General features: G+C 59.6%; 4 protein-coding genes across 12 annotated transcripts; 3 read left to right on the top strand and 1 right to left on the bottom strand.

Moving 5' to 3' along the window:
• Positions 1-343: 343 nt before the first annotated feature.
• On the top strand, positions 344-2,329 carry ENSA (endosulfine alpha). Its single transcript, XM_065653835.1, has 3 exons — positions 344-506; positions 921-1,046; positions 1,455-2,329. The coding sequence occupies exons 1-3, from the start codon at positions 450-452 to the stop codon at positions 1,602-1,604; spliced, it is 333 nt and encodes a 110-aa protein (XP_065509907.1). The 5' UTR covers positions 344-449; the 3' UTR covers positions 1,605-2,329.
• Positions 2,330-4,170: 1,841 nt separating this feature from the next.
• On the top strand, positions 4,171-8,054 carry MCL1 (MCL1 apoptosis regulator, BCL2 family member). The gene is made up of 3 exons (XM_065653825.1): positions 4,171-4,822; positions 6,504-6,751; positions 7,194-8,054. The coding sequence occupies exons 1-3, from the start codon at positions 4,216-4,218 to the stop codon at positions 7,308-7,310; spliced, it is 972 nt and encodes a 323-aa protein (XP_065509897.1). The 5' UTR covers positions 4,171-4,215; the 3' UTR covers positions 7,311-8,054.
• LOC136000126 (lipid transferase CIDEB-like) lies at positions 6,040-12,944 on the bottom strand. 9 transcript variants are annotated; one of them, XR_010607717.1, is made up of 5 exons: positions 12,236-12,460; positions 11,256-11,405; positions 10,202-10,398; positions 6,318-6,925; positions 6,040-6,187 (listed from the first exon to the last, which is right to left on the bottom strand). XR_010607717.1 is itself a non-coding variant. In XM_065653827.1 (5 exons), exons 1-5 carry the CDS (start codon positions 12,440-12,442, stop codon positions 8,485-8,487), a joined length of 912 nt encoding a protein of 303 aa, XP_065509899.1. In that variant the 5' UTR covers positions 12,443-12,460; the 3' UTR covers positions 8,435-8,484. The 9 variants fall into 9 exon arrangements, 8 of the variants coding, with proteins under 8 accessions (XP_065509905.1, XP_065509899.1, XP_065509901.1 ...); XM_065653827.1 differs by lacking the exons at positions 6,040-6,187; positions 6,318-6,925 and adding exons at positions 8,435-8,704; positions 9,234-9,371; XM_065653829.1 differs by lacking the exons at positions 6,040-6,187; positions 6,318-6,925 and adding exons at positions 8,873-9,371; positions 12,686-12,944 and having other exon boundaries at positions 12,236-12,362.
• Positions 11,337-13,370, top strand: NOP10 (NOP10 ribonucleoprotein). The gene is made up of 3 exons (XM_065653836.1): positions 11,337-11,427; positions 12,931-13,075; positions 13,159-13,370. The coding sequence occupies exons 2-3, from the start codon at positions 13,022-13,024 to the stop codon at positions 13,297-13,299; spliced, it is 195 nt and encodes a 64-aa protein (XP_065509908.1). The 5' UTR covers positions 11,337-11,427; positions 12,931-13,021; the 3' UTR covers positions 13,300-13,370.
• Positions 13,371-15,801: the final 2,431 nt, after the last annotated feature.

Below are 15,801 nucleotides of genomic sequence, written 5' to 3' on the forward strand. Positions count from 1 at the left end.
TGTGTCGTCAACCTGGGGGTGGCCCCGGCTGCTGCCCCCGCCTCCCCTGCACCCAGTGGCGTGCCCAGGGCTGTCACCGCCTGTCCCCTCCCTGCGTGGCCCGGGACTGGGGGACACTTGCGGCGGCACCAGCGGGGTGTCCCCGCGGTGTCCGGGGGTGTCCGCTCCCGCTCCCGCACCGGGCGGGGTCAGGGGCGCCGCAGCCCCGCCCTTCGCCCCGCCCACATTGCGCTGCCTCACTTCCCATTGGCGGGTCCAACTCCTCCCACGCCTCGGCGGGCGCTGATTGGTCAGGTGTGATGTCACCGCGGCCGCCTCCCTGTGCCTATTGGGCAGTGCGCCTGTCCGTCAGGCGGCTGAGGCGTTAGGGGGCGGCGGTGGCCATTTTGGAGCGGAGAGTGGGGCCGGGCGGAGCGGAGGGAGCGCGGAGGCTCCCCCCAACCCCCGCCATGGCGGCCCCTCTCGGTACCGGCGCCCGCGCTGAGGAGACAGGGCAGGAGAAACAGGTGAGGAACCCGGGGTCGGGCCCGGGCCGCTCCCATTGGTTGGGTTACACGTCGCTCTTCACAGCCCCGTGCGCTGATTGGTTGCGCCTGTTGTCCTTCTGATGAGCGCTGGTCTCTCATTGGCTGTGGGGCTGGTGGGGGTTGGATTTCCGGGAGGGCTGGTGGGATAGCTGCGTCTCCATGGCGGCGTGGGGGGGTGTGTGGGGGCTTGGGGGGCACTGGGACGGGGAGTTACTGGGACGGGGTTACTGGGGGGGAGCGTTACTGGGGGGGAGCTGGGGGGTCCTAGGGAGCGCTGGGTTGAGGGGGGCGCAGGTCCAGGCACCGTTTCCCCAGATATTTGGGTTAAAAATCTGGGGGTTTTGGGGCGGGCAGGTGTTTCTAATAATAATTAATTTTGATAACGATTTCCAGGACACGCCGGAGAAGGAGCCCGTCCCCCCCGAGCGGGCGGAGGAGGCGAAGCTCAAAGCCAAATACCCCAACCTGGGCCAGAAACCCGGCGGCTCCGATTTCCTCATGAAAAGGCTGCAGAAAGGGGTAAATTAGCGATTAATTTTTTCAGCTGCGGCTCGTCCGCGTCCTCCCTCATCAGCGGGGGCATCACCCCCAAATCCTCCAGCCCCAAAATGTCTCACGAACCCCCAGGCTGGGCTCTTTTTGGGCCAAAAAACCCCCCAAACCTGTGGGGTTTAGGGTGGTTTTTACTCTGTGGATCCCGCCCTGAAATTTGGGGTTCAGAGGTGACACGAGGGGGTAAATCCCCCGGGGTTTGTCAGGACGTCGAGATTGTAAAGTCTTCAAATTGTAGAATAGTTTGGGTTGGAAAAGAGTTTTTAGATCATGGAGTCCAACTATTGACCCACCCCTGGCACTAACCCTGGGAACCTCATCTCCATGTTCAACCCCACATCAAAATAACCCCTAATTTCTCTTTTTTTTTTCCAGCAAAAATACTTCGATTCCGGTGACTACAACATGGCCAAGGCCAAGATGAAGAACAAGCAGCTCCCGAGCGTGACGGGCGACCACATCCCCACCCCGCAGGACCTGCCGCAGCGAAAATCCTCCCTCGTCACCAGTAAACTGGCTGGGTAGCCCACGCCGCGGTACTTTTTTCCTATTTTATTTTATTTTTTGGCTAAACGGATTGAACTTCACTGTACCATGGGGATGGGAGCACCAGAATCCACGTAATTATTTGAGTTTTTACAGCAAACGAGCGAGGGGCGGATTTGGTCGGGATGTTCCTCCGAGCGCGTCCGTTCGCCGATTAATTATTGGAACCTCGTTAGCGGAGCGGCGGGGGCGGGGGGACAGCGCAGGGGACACCGGGACGAGTTTTCGGTTGGTGAAAAGGTGCGACTGGGAGTTTAGCGATGACAAAACAGACGCAGGGGCGCGACATGCGGCTCTGGGGACAGTTTTGTGTCCCCTCAGTGGTGACAAAACCTTTGTGACAGCATCAGGCGCCCCGACCTTGGACTCATTTATTATTATTTTTTGCCTCCTTTTTTCTTTCTTGTTGCATTTTCTTCACTCCAGGCCCGAAAATAATTTAAAAAAACCCCCTAAATTTGAGCACGGCCTTGCTAAACCTGCCCAGTTTTTAAGGCAAAAATAAGTCGCGTGGCTGAGTGGATGTTTTGGGTTTTTTTTTTTCCTTTTTCCCCCCCCTCCTTGGGATCTGCATCGGGGAAACTGAGGCAGGTTGTGGGTGTCATCGTCCCCACGAGTGTCCCCTCCAGCCCCCCCCGGGCGTTCTGCCGTCTGTAAATAGCTGCGGATCAGATATATAAAAATATAGATATAATTTTTTTACATGTTCATCTCTCTTCTCAAACACTGTTTGCCTTTTTTATTTATTGTTTTTGAGGAAACGGTGACGAACACAAAAGGGCGTTGCTGGGTGGGGTGGGAACGGCTTTTAAACCACGTTTTCCCCCCACCCCGTTTTTCCGGAAATACCAAAGACGTGTTTGCGGTGGGGGGGGGGGTGGAAACGACGGTGACAATTCCGGTGACAATTCCGCGGTGCTGCATTATTTCCCTTGGCAGGGGGGTGACGCTTTTAAATAAAACCAGGACGGTGGGGCTGCCCCCAAAATGTGGGGCTGAGGGGGGTACCTGGGGCTCTGCGGTGTTTTTTGGGGGGGTGAGGGATGTTTTCAGGGGTGTGTAGGGTATTTTGGGGGGCTGTAGGGTGTTTCGGGGGAGTTGGGGTCTTTCTTTGCGGGTGGTTTGGGGTGTTTTGGGGGGAGTGAGAGGTGTTTTGGGAGTTTGATTTTTGGGGGGATTCGGGGTGTTTGGGGGGTGTGGGGTGTTTTTTGGGGGGTGTGGGGTGTTTTTTGGGGGGGTCTGGGGTATTTTTGGAAGGCGCGGGGGTGTCTGGGGACCATCCCCCAGGCCACGTGTGGATTTTTGGGGGGGGGAAACGTGGGGTTTTTACCCTTTTGCCCTCAAAACAACCCCCTCTGTCCCCATCCCGATGGCTTTTCATCCCCGTGACGTCACCCTTGTCTCACTGATGATGTCACCAGGACGGGCCGTTGTGCAAATGAACCCCCTGACCCCCCCGAAGCTGCTTTTTCCGGGGGGGACACGTGTGTTTGCACAGGGACGCGCTGTCCCAGCGCCGCGCCAAGAATGCGCCGTGTTTGTTTGTGCCGGAGCAAACCCAGCCCAGGAATGTGCTGTCCTGGGGGCACACAAAGGGGTTTTCTTTTTTGCGGGGGGAGTTTCTGTTTCTTGCAAAATTTGAGGCCGTGCCCAGTGCTCAGTGCAGCTTCCTGCTCGGCGGGGACACCGGGGGTTTGCTGTGGTTTCTGTCCCCAAAACGCTGAAGTTGGCGGTGGCAGCTGCTCGTGTCCTCGCTGCGCCCTGGAGGGAATCACAGAATCATGGGGGTTGGAAAAGAGCTTTAAAACTGAGTCCAGCTGGTAATACCGGCACTAAACGTGGCCCTGAGAACCTAATTTCACCCCCTCCAGGGATGGCGACTCCAGCACTGCCCTGGGCAGCCTGTTCCAGCGCCCCACAGCCCTTTGGGGAAGAAATTGTTCCGAATTTCCAATATTTTCCCCCAGCTCGGGTTGCTCGTCCAGCCTGGCCTGGGGTGTCTCCAGGGATGGGGAACCTGGGCCAGCGTTTTACCCTCATTATAAACCATTTCTTCCTCATGCCCAGCCTCAATTTCCCCTCTTTTAATTTGAAACCATCACCCCTTGTCCTATCACCTGCTAAGTCTGTCTCCGTCTTTTAAGTCCAGAAAGACCGCACTAAGGTCTCCCCAGCGCTTCTCTTCTCCAGCTGAACACCCTGTCCCCCGGTCATTTCTGCCCCGTCCCACGGTCATTTCTGTGGCTCCTCTGCCCCCCGGAGCTGGACACGGTCCCCCGGGGCCGCACCCGCAGCGGGGCCGGGGGAGGGGGCGGGTGTCGGTGCCGTGAGGCCCACACGAGGCCCGGCGGGGGGACACGACGCCTTTTTCTCCCCTTTTTCACCCCAAAACGCCGCGGAAGTGAAGGCGGGGCCCTCCCCCCCCCGCGCTGCTCCCTGGCCAGGGCGGGGCCGGAAGCGAAGCCGGAAGCGGGTGGGGCGGAAGCGGAACCGGCGCAACCTCCCCCGCCCCGCCTCTGCGTCAGCGCCATATAAGCGGCCGCGCCGCTCCCCGCCCGGGCTCGTCAGCACCGATGCGAGCTGAGGCGCTATGTCCGCCTTGAAGCGGAACGCGGTTATCGGCATCAACCTGTGCTGCGGGAGCGGCGGCGGCCCGGCCATGGCTCCCGCCTCGCCGGGGGGCAACGCGGCCCCGCCGCCCCCCGCCACGGCGCCCGCCGCTGAGCTACCGCGGGCCCTGAATGGCTCCCCGAGGGTCTGGACCGCCGCCGCTCGCCCTGAGGTACCCCGCTCGTTGATTGGCTGCAGCGCAGCCCCCCGCTCCTTCATTGGCTGCGGCGCGGCCCCCCGCTCGCTGATTGGCTGCGGCGCGGCGCGATGGAGCCCCGAAGAGGAGCTGGACGGTTACGAGCCCGATCCCGAACGCGGCCCCGCGGGGGACTCGCTGCCCGGGACCCCGCCGGGGCCGCCGGAGCCGCCCGATGGGCTGCGGCAGGACTCGCTGGAGCTCATCAGCCGCTACTTGCGGGAGGCAGCGGGGGAGGCCGAGCCCGGGGTCAAGAAGAAGCTTTTCCCGGGGCTGCTGGGCGGGCCCGGGCGGCCCGGCGGCTCGGGCGATGCGGCGATGGAGAAAGCGCTGGAAACGCTGAGGAGAGTCGGCGACGGCGTCCTGCAGAAACACGAGCTCGCCTTCCAGGGTGGGTTGGCGGCCGGCGCCTCCCCGGCGGGGCGGGTGGAGGCCCGGGGAGGGAGGGGCGGGCCCGGGACCCCCTTCCCCTCCTTGCGGGGCAGGTCCAGGCCCTGGTTCCGTCCCTTCTCGGTGTGGGAGTGAGTTCTGGTCCCTGGTCTTGTTCCTTCCCCTGGTTTGGAGGCGAATTATAGAGCCTGGGCCCCTCCCTTCCCAATGCGGGGTCAAGTTATAAACCCTGGTCCTGTCTCTTCCCGTTGTGGGATCGAATTATAGACCTTGGTCCTGTCCCTTCTCAATGTGGGGCCAAATTATAGACTCTGGTCCTGCCCCTTCCCCTTGTGGAGTCGAATTATAGACCCTGGTCCTGCCCCTTCCCCTTGTGGGGTCGAATTATAGACCCTGGTCCTGCCCCTTCCCCTTGTGGGGTCGAATTATAGACCCATGTCCTCTCCGTTCCCAGTGTGGGGTTGAATTACAGGTCCTGGTCCTCTCCCTTCCCCTCCTTTGGGGGCCAGTTCTGGGGGCTGGGGGGACCTGGAGCAAAGACTCTGCACCCCCCCAGCAAACTGGGGAGTGGGAGGGACCCCCGAGGCCTCGGCCGGGATGTGGCCCCCGTTTTTGAGGGACTCGACCCCCCCAGCTGAGAGAAGTGATTCAAAACGAAACTGAACTTTGCTCGGTGGGGAGGAGGTGGAAAAAAACCCGCTGGCAACGTGTGCGCGGGGGAGATAATCGGGTTACAGATTAAACCCGGTTCCTCCCCACAGCCCCAAGATTAATTAGCTCAGGAATTTAAACTCCTCACACCCCTGGCTTGGGCGGAACAGAGTTTCTGGGGGAGGAATTTTCCAAGCAGGCTCGAGTTGCAGCTGTTTTCATGTATTTCGCCCACTTTTGACGAGTCCTGGAGTAGCCGTAAAACTTGAAGCTTTGGGCTTGTGTGAGTGGGTGTCCTGGGGATGGATTTGAAGTGAGAACTGAGCGTTTTTTTTCAGTTTTTGACGCTGAGGGAGGTAAAATCCCAGCCCAGGCTGGCCAGGCCAAGGTCCTGCTCTGGGTGAACATGTCCCTGCCCACGGGATGGGCTTTAAATGGCCCTATAACCCAAACTCTTCTCCGATTCGATAATTTTTGACCTGGTTTCCTGTCACTCTGAGCTGCTTTGCAGCCCATTGGGGTGGCGCCCTGTGGCGAAACCCCTTCCCGCTCACAGGAGGATGGTCCTTTTTATAAATTTAATTTTATTTCTTTGAGGCAAAGGGCTTGAGTTTCCTCCTCGTCCTCTTCACTGACACCAAAGGCTGCGGGTTCGGTCACCGAACTCACAGCCGCGCTCGTCGTGCTGAAGAGGAACCGGCTCTGCGAAGGTTTCCTGTTAATTCGAACCAAAAAAACCCCCCAAGCAACGCCTTTCGCTTTCGGAAAAGTCTTATTTGCTTATTCACGAGGGGGCACCGCAGGGGAATTCTGTCACGGAATTAATAAAACGACGAGGTACCTGCCTGGATTTGGGGTTGAGGGGCAGGGATGGGTCGTTTGAGCCTGGCCCAGCTGAGCGGGAGCAGCAGATCCCACCCCGAAAGGTCCTCGCGCGTCACCATCGCTCGGTTGTGAATTCGCCGCTTTCGGGCTTTAAATCGCGTGGGCATTTTGGGTGGCTCCGTGTCCCTAACGCGGTGGGTTTGCAGGGATGCTGCGGAAGCTGCAGATCCAGCGTGAGGAGGATCTGCAGGCGGTTTGTGAAGTGGCCGCGCACATGTTCAGCGACGGGGTGACCAACTGGGGCCGCGTCGTCACCCTCATCTCCTTCGGCGCCTTTGTGGCCAGGCACCTCAAGAGCATCGGGCAGGAGCGGAGCATCGGCGCGCTGGCCGCCATCCTCACCGACGCGCTCGTCTCGTCCAAACGAGAGTGGCTAACGAGCCAGGGCGGCTGGGTGAGTCCGCGCGGTGCCTTGCGCAACAACCCGCTCGTGTTTTGTGTTTTTTTGGCCTTAATTTCCGTGACGACCACGTGTGCGGGTGAAGCAGAAATGAGTCACCGCTTAAAACCGCGGCCGAAACGTCCAGCTGGAGCTTCGCTGTTCCCGGAGCTCCTCGCAACGAGCGGCCTGAAGCGGTTTTAATAAAAAAAAAAAAAAGCAGTTTAGTCCCCAAATTGGGTTAAGCCTGAGTTTTCTCAGCACTGCTTCAGCACTGTCGCCTCCGCTGTGGAAACACAACAAGCGGCCTGAAGCGGTTTTAACCAAAAAAAAAAAGTGTTTTAGTCCCCAAATTGAGTTAATCCTGAGTTTTCTCAATGCTGCTTCAGCACTGTTGCCTCCGCCACGGAAAAAACCTTCGTGGCGAGGAAATAATTCCCACTTTTTTCCCCCCTAGGAGGGGTTTGTGGACTTTTTCCGCGTGGAGGACCTGGAGGGCAGCGTGCGGAATGTGCTGATGGCGTTTGCCGGCGTGGCCGGCCTGGGCGCCAGCCTGGCCTACATGATCCGCTGAGCGTGGCCCCGCTCCGGCCTAACAGAGCCGGGCTCAAGAGAGACCCCCGGCGCCCCCCCGCCGGCGCCGTCCGCCTTGGACCCATGAGGATTTATCGTTTCGGGGGGCAAAAGCGGAAAAAAATTAGATATTCCGCTCCTGTGGAGAGGCTGAGGACTGAAAACTCGCACGGAGCGTTTGGGTTGGAGCGTGGGTGGAACCACCCGGCGCCGGAACCTCCGGGAGTTTTGCGTTGCTGGAAATGGCATTTTCTGCCGAAATTCATGGCTTTCGTCAGAGCAGAACGCGAGAGAACCTGTAAATACGGATAAATCTGTAAAATACGGATGTTTTTACAGAGCGAACGACACAAAAAAGGAGGAGTTCTGAATGTGGAAGCGCTTTGGGCGGCGAAGCCTCGTGTGACATGTGGGTGTCACCTCATCCCCACCGCTTGCTGCCAGCAGTCGCTATTTCTCTTGATTTTCATTATTTTTGGATATTTTAGCCCTTTGGCGGGCAGGAAGTCGCCGCCGCTTCCTCCCCTTCCCGGTGTTTTGACCCCAGGAAGCAGAGATTTGAATGTAAAACGTTCCAGAGCTGAAATTTTTCTAATTCTGGAGCAAAATAAAAAGGCGTTGGCGGCAGCGGGATCTCGGGCCGGTGTCCCTGTCCCGGCGCCGCCACCGCAGCTGCTCGTTGGCCCAACGGGCACGGGCTTTGGTCAATAAATCTCGTCTTGTTCTCAATCCGCTTGGATCAAAATTTTGGGTGGTGGTGGTTGTTGGGGGAGGTTGAGTTTGGGGGTTTTTTGTGGGGTTTTTGGTTGGTTTGGGGGGTTTTTGTGTGTGTGTGGTTTGGGTTTTTGTGAGGTGTTTGTTTAATATATATTATATATATTTTTTTTTTTTTAATGCTGCATCTTTGGGCCATTTTGCACCACGCAGAAATTAATATTGCAAAACTTTTTTTTGGTGCAAGGTGGAATTTTTTCGGTTGCGTTTTATTTTTGTTGTTGCTGTGTTTGTGTCTTTTTTAAAAAAAATTTAAAATTTTTATTTTTTTAACGCTGCGTTTTCACGGGCTACTTTTGCCCACGCAGATATTAATTTTCCAAACCTTTTTTTTTTTTTTGGTATAGGGCGGTGGGGGTTGGTTGTGGTTTTTTAATTATAATTTTTTTATTCTTAATTTTTTAAAAAATATATTTTTTTCCTGCTGCGTCTCTTTTGAGCCTCATGCAAAACCTTGGCCGTGCAAATATGCAAAAATTCGGGGGGGGGTCGGGGCTGCTGGTGCTTCCTGGAACCCGCGGCCCCCCCGTGTCCCCCCCGCGGCCCCAAACCCGCCTGGCGGGGCCGATAACCCGGCGCTTCCTCTTCCTCCTGTTCGCAGAATTTCCACTTCCCCGAATTCTTTTTTGCGTAAATAAAAACGGGGTGTGTGTGTGGGGGGGGAAGAAATTAAAATTGAACTGCTTTACGGGGGGGGAACGACAGGTTGGGGGGGCGGGTTTGGGGTCTGAGCCCCGTGGGAAAGGGGGTGGGGGGGGTTTTTTGGGTGCTGCCCCCCCCCCCCCCCCTTCTGCCCGTGGGATGTGGGGGTGAAAGCTGCGGGGAGGCACATGCAAATGTGGAAAATCCCCTGCGTGGGGGGGGGGAACCCAAATAAACCCCTTAAAAAACCCGAGAGGCTTCAGGCCCCCCCAGGTGTGGGGGGGTTACCCGGGGTGTCCCGTCCCGTCCCCCCCCAACTCTGCCCAGCAACAGGCGCCGTGAATAGCACATGGGGAAGTCACGTGAGCCCTTTCCAGGAACCCAGGCGTCCGGGGCGGCCCAGCCCCCCTCCCGCCTTGGGGTTCGGGCGTGTTTTGGGGGGGGCGGGGGGGCGGCACAGGGGAGTTTAGGGGGACAGGGGGGTCCCCCCTGGAGGACTGTGGGATACCGAGACGCGAAGCAGAGGGCAGAGCGCCTCCCGGGGTCGCAGAGCTGCCAGCCGCCGCTCTGGTTCCACTGCCCGCCCCAACTTGTGTGCTCCGGACCGTGGAGCTGCCGGAGGACTCGGTGCCAGAGCGGCCGCTTCCTGCCGGGAGGGGCCGCCCCGACACTCTGGTACCCGTTGCGCCCCTCTACTCCTGCGCTCCCCACACTTTTCGGTGCAAACTGGATTTTTTTTTCCCACATTTTTCCCTCTGCGGAGCGGCCGCCGCCTCATCCCGCGGCCGCCCCGCCTTCCCACAACGCCCCGCGTGTCCCCCCGCCCGGCGGCCATTTTGTCCCAGCGACGGGTTCCCCGAGTCACATCCGGGGCTTCGGGGCCCTTTATTGTGGGCGGGGCTGGGGGGCGTGGTTCGGAGACAAGGGGCGGGGTCAGGAGACGGGGCGTGGTTTAAAGGCAGGGGTGGGGCTTAGAAGATGGGGCGGGGACAAGGGGCGGGGTTATTAGGCAGGAGGTGGGGAAAGGGGCGGGGTTTAAAGGCAAGGGCGGGGTTTAGAGCCAGGGGGGCGGGGTCTAGAACGGGGTTTAAAGGCAGGGGCGGGGGTTTAGAGCCAGGGGGCGGGGTTTAGAGCCAGGGGGGCGGGGTTTAGAACGGGGTTTAAAGGCAGGGGCGGGGTTTCGAGCCGGGGGGGCGTGGCCTATCGCTCCCAGTTCCGCCCCTGCTCCGCCCCGCCCTCCAGGAGGCGCTGCAGGAGGGCGGAGACTCTGAGGAGGCCCCGCCCCACGGCGCGTGCCGTGGCCGCCAGCAGCCGCAGCGCCTCCCTGCGGGGGGGGGGACACACACAAAAAGGGGCCTCAGAGCCACCCAGGGGGTCCCCAAACCCTCCCCCACCCGGGGCTGGAGGTGACACGTCCTCCTGCCCCCTGGGGGGGCGACGGGGCCACCCCCCCTCCCCCAGGACCCCCCCAAATACCTGAGCAGGCGCTCGGGCCCGGCCGCCCCCAGGTCGCAGCGCAGCCCCCGGATCGCCGCCGTCACCCGCAGCCGCCCCAGCAGGTCCCGCGGCCCCGCCCGGGTCAAGGCCACGGTCACCCGGGCCAGCTCGGCCCCGGGGGGGGCCCCGTGTTCCCGGGGGGGCTCCGGCTGCCAGCACCCCCAGAACGGCTCGGCCTGGGGGCGAAACGGGTCTCTCTAGGGGGGTTTTGGGGGGGGGCAGTTATTGGGGGGGGTCCCTGTGGTTCTTTAGGGAACGTTGCGGGGTTATTGTGGGGCAATATTGGGGGGTCTGGGGGGGTCCTGTGGTTCTTCAGGGACCTTTGGGGTGATGTTGGGAGATTCTGGGGGTTATTGTGGGGCAATCTGGGGGGGTCTTGGGGTGTCCTGTGATTCTCCAGGGTCCTTTGGGGAGATTTGGGGGGGTCTGGGGGTTTCCTGTCGTTCTTGAAGGACCTTTGGGGAGATTTGGGGGGTTATTTTGGGGCAATATTGGGGGGTCTTGGGGTGTCCTGTGAGTCTTTAAGGTCCTTTGGGGAGATTTTGGGGGATTTGGGGACAATTGGGGGGTCTCTGAGAAAGAGCAGAGGAGATTTTGGGGCATCCTGTGGTTCTTTAGGGACCTTTGGGGAGATTTGGGGCGTCCGGGGGGTTATTGTGGGGCAGTATTGGGGGGTCTTGGGGTGTCCTGTGATTCTGTAAGGTCCTGTGGGGAGATCTTGGGCGGTTCAGGGGCAACTGGGGGGACCCTGCGAAGGAGCAGAGGAGATTTGGGGGGGTCTGGGGGTGTCCCGTGATTCTTTAAGGTCATCTGGGGAGATTTGGGGGGTCCTGGGGGGTTATTATGAGGCAATATTGGGGGGGTCCTGTGGTTCTTTAGGATCTTTTGGGGAGATCTTGGGGGGGGTCCTGGGGCAACTGGGGGACCCTCCGAAGACACAGATTTTTGGGGGGATCTGGGGGGCGGTATTCAAGGGTTTTAGGTGAATTATAGATGTGGGGGGACACAGGGAGGATACTGGGGGGTCTCTGACCTTGCGGGGGTCCCAGCGCTGCCCCGGTGCCAGGGCCACCAGGGGGGTGTGCGGGGGGAGCGCCCCGAAAAACCCCTCGGTGTCCACGGCCGTCCCGTCCTGGGCCAGCGCCAGCGTCACCCGCGGGCCCAGCGCCAGCGCCGCCCCCGCCTCGGCAATCACAGTAATTACGGTAATGGGGGGGCGGGGGTGGAATAGGGGGGACCCGGGGGGGGCTGGGGGACTCAGGGAGGGGTAATTAGAACAATTAAAGGGGTCTGGGGGTGGAATAACTGAGACATGGGAAGGGGGTAATTAGGGCAATTAAGGGGTCTGGGGGGTCTTGGGGGCCTGGGGGGGCAATTAGGGCAATTAAAGGGGTCTTGGGGTGGAACATTGGGGACCTGGGGGGCAATTAAAGGGGACCCGGGGGTAATTAGAGGCTGTTGGGGTGACTGGGATAATTGGGGGGGGGGGGGACACAGGAGCAGTTAAGGGGATTCCAAGGGGTAATTAGGGGGGATTTGGGGGTAATTAGAGGTTCTGGGGAGCACAGGGGGGGTAGGAGAAGCCTTGAGGAAATATTGGGGGTAATTAGGGGTTACAAGGGGGGGGTCTAAGGGGCAATTAAGAGTCTGCGAGGGGGGTTCTGTGGGCAATCGGTGTCCCGGGGGGGGTCCCAGGGACAATTACGGGTCCCGGGGGGGGGTCTAAGGGGCAATTAAGGGTCCCAGGGGTAATTAGGGTCCCCGAGGGGGGTCCCAGGGGTAATTAGGGGTCCCGGGTGGGGGGTCTCAGGGGTAATTAAGGGACTTGTGGGGGGTCCCAAGGACAATTTGGGTCCTGGGGTGGGGTCCTAGGGGCAATTAAGGGTCCCTGGGGGGGTCCCAGGAGCAATTAAGGGTCCCGAGTGGGGGTTCCATGGACAATTAGGGTCCGAGAGGTAATTAAGGGACTTGGGGTGTCCCAGGGCCAACTGGGGTCCCGGGGGTCCCGCTCACCTGCTCCCGCAGCTCCCCCAGACTCGCCGCCACCAGCCCCCGGGGCCGCCCCCCCCGCGGGTCACACACCCAGAACGGCCGCGGGGGCGGCGGCGGGGGGGGGGGCCAGGCCCGTCGGGCCACAGCCCTGGGGACAGCGGGGCCGTCACGGGGGTGGCCCCGGCGGGACCCCCAGCCGGTCACCCCACAACCCCCCGCAGCCAGCATGGCGGCCCCCGCAGCCAGCATGGCGGCCCCCGCGCCGCCTCCAATCCAACATGGCGGCCCCCGCGCCGCCTCCAATCCAACATGGCGGCCCCCGCGGCCCCCCATTATCCCACACGATGACCCCCCAGAGCTCCCCCCCCGCAACATCATGAGCCCCCGCCCCCCCAGCACAACCCGGCGGCCCCCCTGGGGTCCCCACTCCAACGCGGCGGCCCCCCCGGCCCCCCACCCCCAGCCGCTCACCTCAGCACGTCCATCCCGGCACGGGGACCCGGGCGGCCGCGGGCAAAGTCCAGAGCTCACGGGGCGGGGCCGCTGCCGGGAGGACCCCGGCGGCCGGGGACCGACAGGAGCCGCTAAAACACTTCGAGACTGGGGGCCCGGGCGCCGGGGCCTCCCCCCAGGACGCCTGGGGCCTTCCCGGACGCCTGGGTCCCCTCCTTCCCCCCAACTACATTTCTCAGCGCGGCCCCGCCCCCTCCCCACAGCTCCTCCCTCGGCCCCGCCCCTCCCGCCGCCCCGCCCCTTCCCGTGGCGCCCCGCGCGGCCCCGCCCCTTCCCGTGGTGCTCAGCGCCGCCATGTTCCTGCAGTGCTACACGGATGGGCGCGGGGAGCGCGTCTACACCCTCAAGGTACCGGGGGAAGCGGGCGGGGGGGGCTCGGGAGGGCTCCGGGGGTCCCGGCGCGGCCTCACCAGTCCCTTCGCTCCCCGCAGAAGGTGTCCCCGGCGGGGCAGCCCACCCGCTCGGCGCACCCGGCCCGCTTCTCCCCCGACGACAAGTACTCCCGGCACCGCCTGGCCCTGAAGCGGCGGTTCGGCGTCCTGCCCACCCAGCAGCCGCGGCCGCTGCTCTGAGGGACGAGCCCCGTCGTGGCCCCCGCCCCCGGCGGAACCGATCGTGGAATAAAAACCGATTGAAACGCAAACGGCTCCGCGTGGTCTGTGAGCGGCCGCCTTGGCCACGCCCCTCCCCAAGCCACGCCCCTCCGCAAGCCACGCCCCCCCGCCTCCTAGCCACGCCCCCCGCCTCCTAGCCACGCCCCTCTCCCGCCGCCGCGATGGGGACGGGCGCGGCCACGCCCACATCGCGAAGCCCCGCCCACCCCGGGCTTAGCCACGCCCCGCAGGAGGAGCTTTATTTTTTAAAATTTTTTTTAATTAACCTTTGGGCGCTAATTGAGTTGTGGGTGGGACACATTAACAGGTATCAATGTGTGTTCACAGCCATTAATGTGTCCATTAGTCTCTATTAGTGGTTCTTTATGTGTATTAATATGGATTAATGTTTATTAATCCGGATTAATGTTTATTAATCTGGATTAATGTGCATCAATACATAGGATGTGTATTAGTACCGAGATATATTGTGTTTAAATATGCATTATTGCACGGCAGTGTGTATTTCTATTAGTATCTGTTATTGTGTATTAATGTGTTCTAGCGTCTATTAATGTGTATTAGTATTGACATGAATTAATATGTATTGATATGTTTTATAAGTATCAATATATATTAATGTTTATTAGTATTAATATGTATTAAAGTGTCTGTATTCATGTGCATTAATAAGTATTAGTGTATATTAGTATGTATTAATATGTATTAGTATGTATTAATGTGTATTAATGTATATGAGTACGTAGTAATGTGGTTTAGTATGTGTTAATGTGTATTAATATTTATTACCTTATTAAATTATAATTTATATAATTATATTAATAGCATATTATAACATATTATAATACTAAAATTATGGTATTGTAGTATAAATATATTATGTTAATTATATTATAGTAATTATATTATATTGTATTTATTATATTATATTATATTAATATTATATTATAGTAATATTATATTAATATTATATTATAGTAATATTATATTATATTAATATTATATTATATCAATATTATATTGTCCTGTTATGTTATGTTATATTAATTTATATTAATTTTTACATTGTACCTGTTATGTTTCCACGGTTATATTTCTGGTTGTTAGTGTAAAGCAGGGCACTCGTGGCCCTGAGCCGCAGGCCGGGTCCAGTGTTCCAGCTGCCCTCGTGCTTCGCCGCCTCCTCCCGCCTTCATTTCCACAAGCCCAGCCCGTAAATAATTATTAATTACAGCCCAACATGTAAATAACGATTATCGGCGCGCTCAGCTGTAATTAACTCGTTAACTCGCCCGCCCGGGTTATCGCAGGAAGACAAACAGCGGCAGACGTTTGACGATGTTTTTCTCCGCGCGACTATTTTATTTCACTTTATTTTATTCTTTTTTTTCTCCAGGAAGCAGCAAAAGCTCCTTGAGTTTCCAACGCGGGCGACGCTTCGATGATGGAAAAATACAGAAACGCAGCACGAGCCGCCGCAGCGGCAGCGCGGCCGCGCTCCGTCCCGCTCCGTCCCGCTCCGTCCCGCGCCTCCGGCTCCGGAACGCAGTGACGCGACCTCGGGGACGCTCGCTAATTCCTTAACGAGCCGGAGGGGCCGCCTGGCCCGCGGCAGCGACCGCGCTCCTGCGGGTTTCTCTGGTGCTGGGGGTTCCTGTCGCTGCGGCCTAAACCCCCCGGAGCCGTGAAACCTGCGGCCCGGGCGGCCCGGCGCGCCCGGTGCTCCCGGTACGGCCCAGTACGGCCCAGTGCTCCCAGTACAGCCCCAGTGCTCCCAGTACGGCCCAGTGCTCCCGGTACGGCCCCAGTACAGGCCCAGCGCACCCGGTGCTCCCAGTACAGCCCAGTTCTCCCAGTGCTCCCAGTACAGCCCCAGTGCTCCCAGTACGGCCCAGTGCTCCCAGTACAGCCCCAGTGCTCCCAGTACGGCCCCAGTGCTCCCGGTACGGCCCAGTACGGCCCAGTGCTCCCAGTGCTCCCAGTACAGGCCCGGCGCGCCCAGTACGGCCCAGTGCTCCCAGTACGGCCCCAGTGCTCCCAGTACAGCCCCAGTGCTCCCAGTACGGCCCCAGTGCTCCCAGTACAGGCCCAGCGCACCCAGTGCGGCCCAGTGCTCCCAGTATGGGCCCAGTGCTCCCAGTACAGGCCCAGTGCTCCCAGTATGGCCCAGTTCTCCCAGTGCTCCCAGTACAGCCCCAGTGCTCCCAGTACAGGCCCAGTGCTCCCAGTATGGCCCCAGTGCTCCCAGTACGGCCCAGCGCACCCAGTGCGGCCCAGTGCTCCCAGTATGGGCCCAGTGCTCCCAGTACAGGCCCAGTGCTCCCAGTACGGGCCCAGTGCTCCCAGTACAGCCCCAGCACTCCCATTATGGCCCCAGTGCTCCCAGTACAGCCCAGTGCTCCCAGTACAGCCCCAGTGCTCCCAGTACGGCTCCAGTGCTCCCAGTACAGCCCCAGTGCT

The sequence above is a fragment of the Caloenas nicobarica genome, chromosome 31 (genome assembly GCF_036013445.1).
Source record: "Caloenas nicobarica isolate bCalNic1 chromosome 31, bCalNic1.hap1, whole genome shotgun sequence".
In the NCBI taxonomy this organism is placed as follows: Eukaryota; Metazoa; Chordata; class Aves; order Columbiformes; family Columbidae; genus Caloenas; species Caloenas nicobarica.

Bases quoted from the DNA above. Each gene is read 5' to 3' on its own strand.
- MCL1 (XM_065653825.1), top strand. From the start codon at position 4,216: ATGTCCGCCTTGAAGCGGAACGCGGTTATCGGCATCAACCTGTGCTGC. The intron at 4,823-6,503 runs GTGGGTTGGCGG...GTGGGTTTGCAG, and splicing joins ACACGAGCTCGCCTTCCAGG to GGATGCTGCGGAAGCTGCAG. The intron at 6,752-7,193 runs GTGAGTCCGCGC...TTTCCCCCCTAG, and splicing joins TAACGAGCCAGGGCGGCTGG to GAGGGGTTTGTGGACTTTTT.
- LOC136000126 (XM_065653826.1), bottom strand. From the start codon at position 12,442: ATGCTGGCTGCGGGGGGTTGTGGGGTGACCGGCTGGGGGTCCCGCCGG. The intron at 11,406-12,235 runs GTGAGCGGGACC...GTGATTGCCGAG, and splicing joins TGGGGGAGCTGCGGGAGCAG to GCGGGGGCGGCGCTGGCGCT. The intron at 9,372-10,201 runs GTATTTGGGGGG...CCCTCCCGGCAG, and splicing joins GGGCCCGAGCGCCTGCTCAG to GAAGCGGCCGCTCTGGCACC.
- NOP10 (XM_065653836.1), top strand. From the start codon at position 13,022: ATGTTCCTGCAGTGCTACACGGATGGGCGCGGGGAGCGCGTCTACACC. The intron at 13,076-13,158 runs GTACCGGGGGAA...CGCTCCCCGCAG, and splicing joins AGCGCGTCTACACCCTCAAG to AAGGTGTCCCCGGCGGGGCA.
- ENSA (XM_065653835.1), top strand. From the start codon at position 450: ATGGCGGCCCCTCTCGGTACCGGCGCCCGCGCTGAGGAGACAGGGCAG. The intron at 507-920 runs GTGAGGAACCCG...AACGATTTCCAG, and splicing joins AGACAGGGCAGGAGAAACAG to GACACGCCGGAGAAGGAGCC. The intron at 1,047-1,454 runs GTAAATTAGCGA...TTTTTTTTCCAG, and splicing joins TGAAAAGGCTGCAGAAAGGG to CAAAAATACTTCGATTCCGG.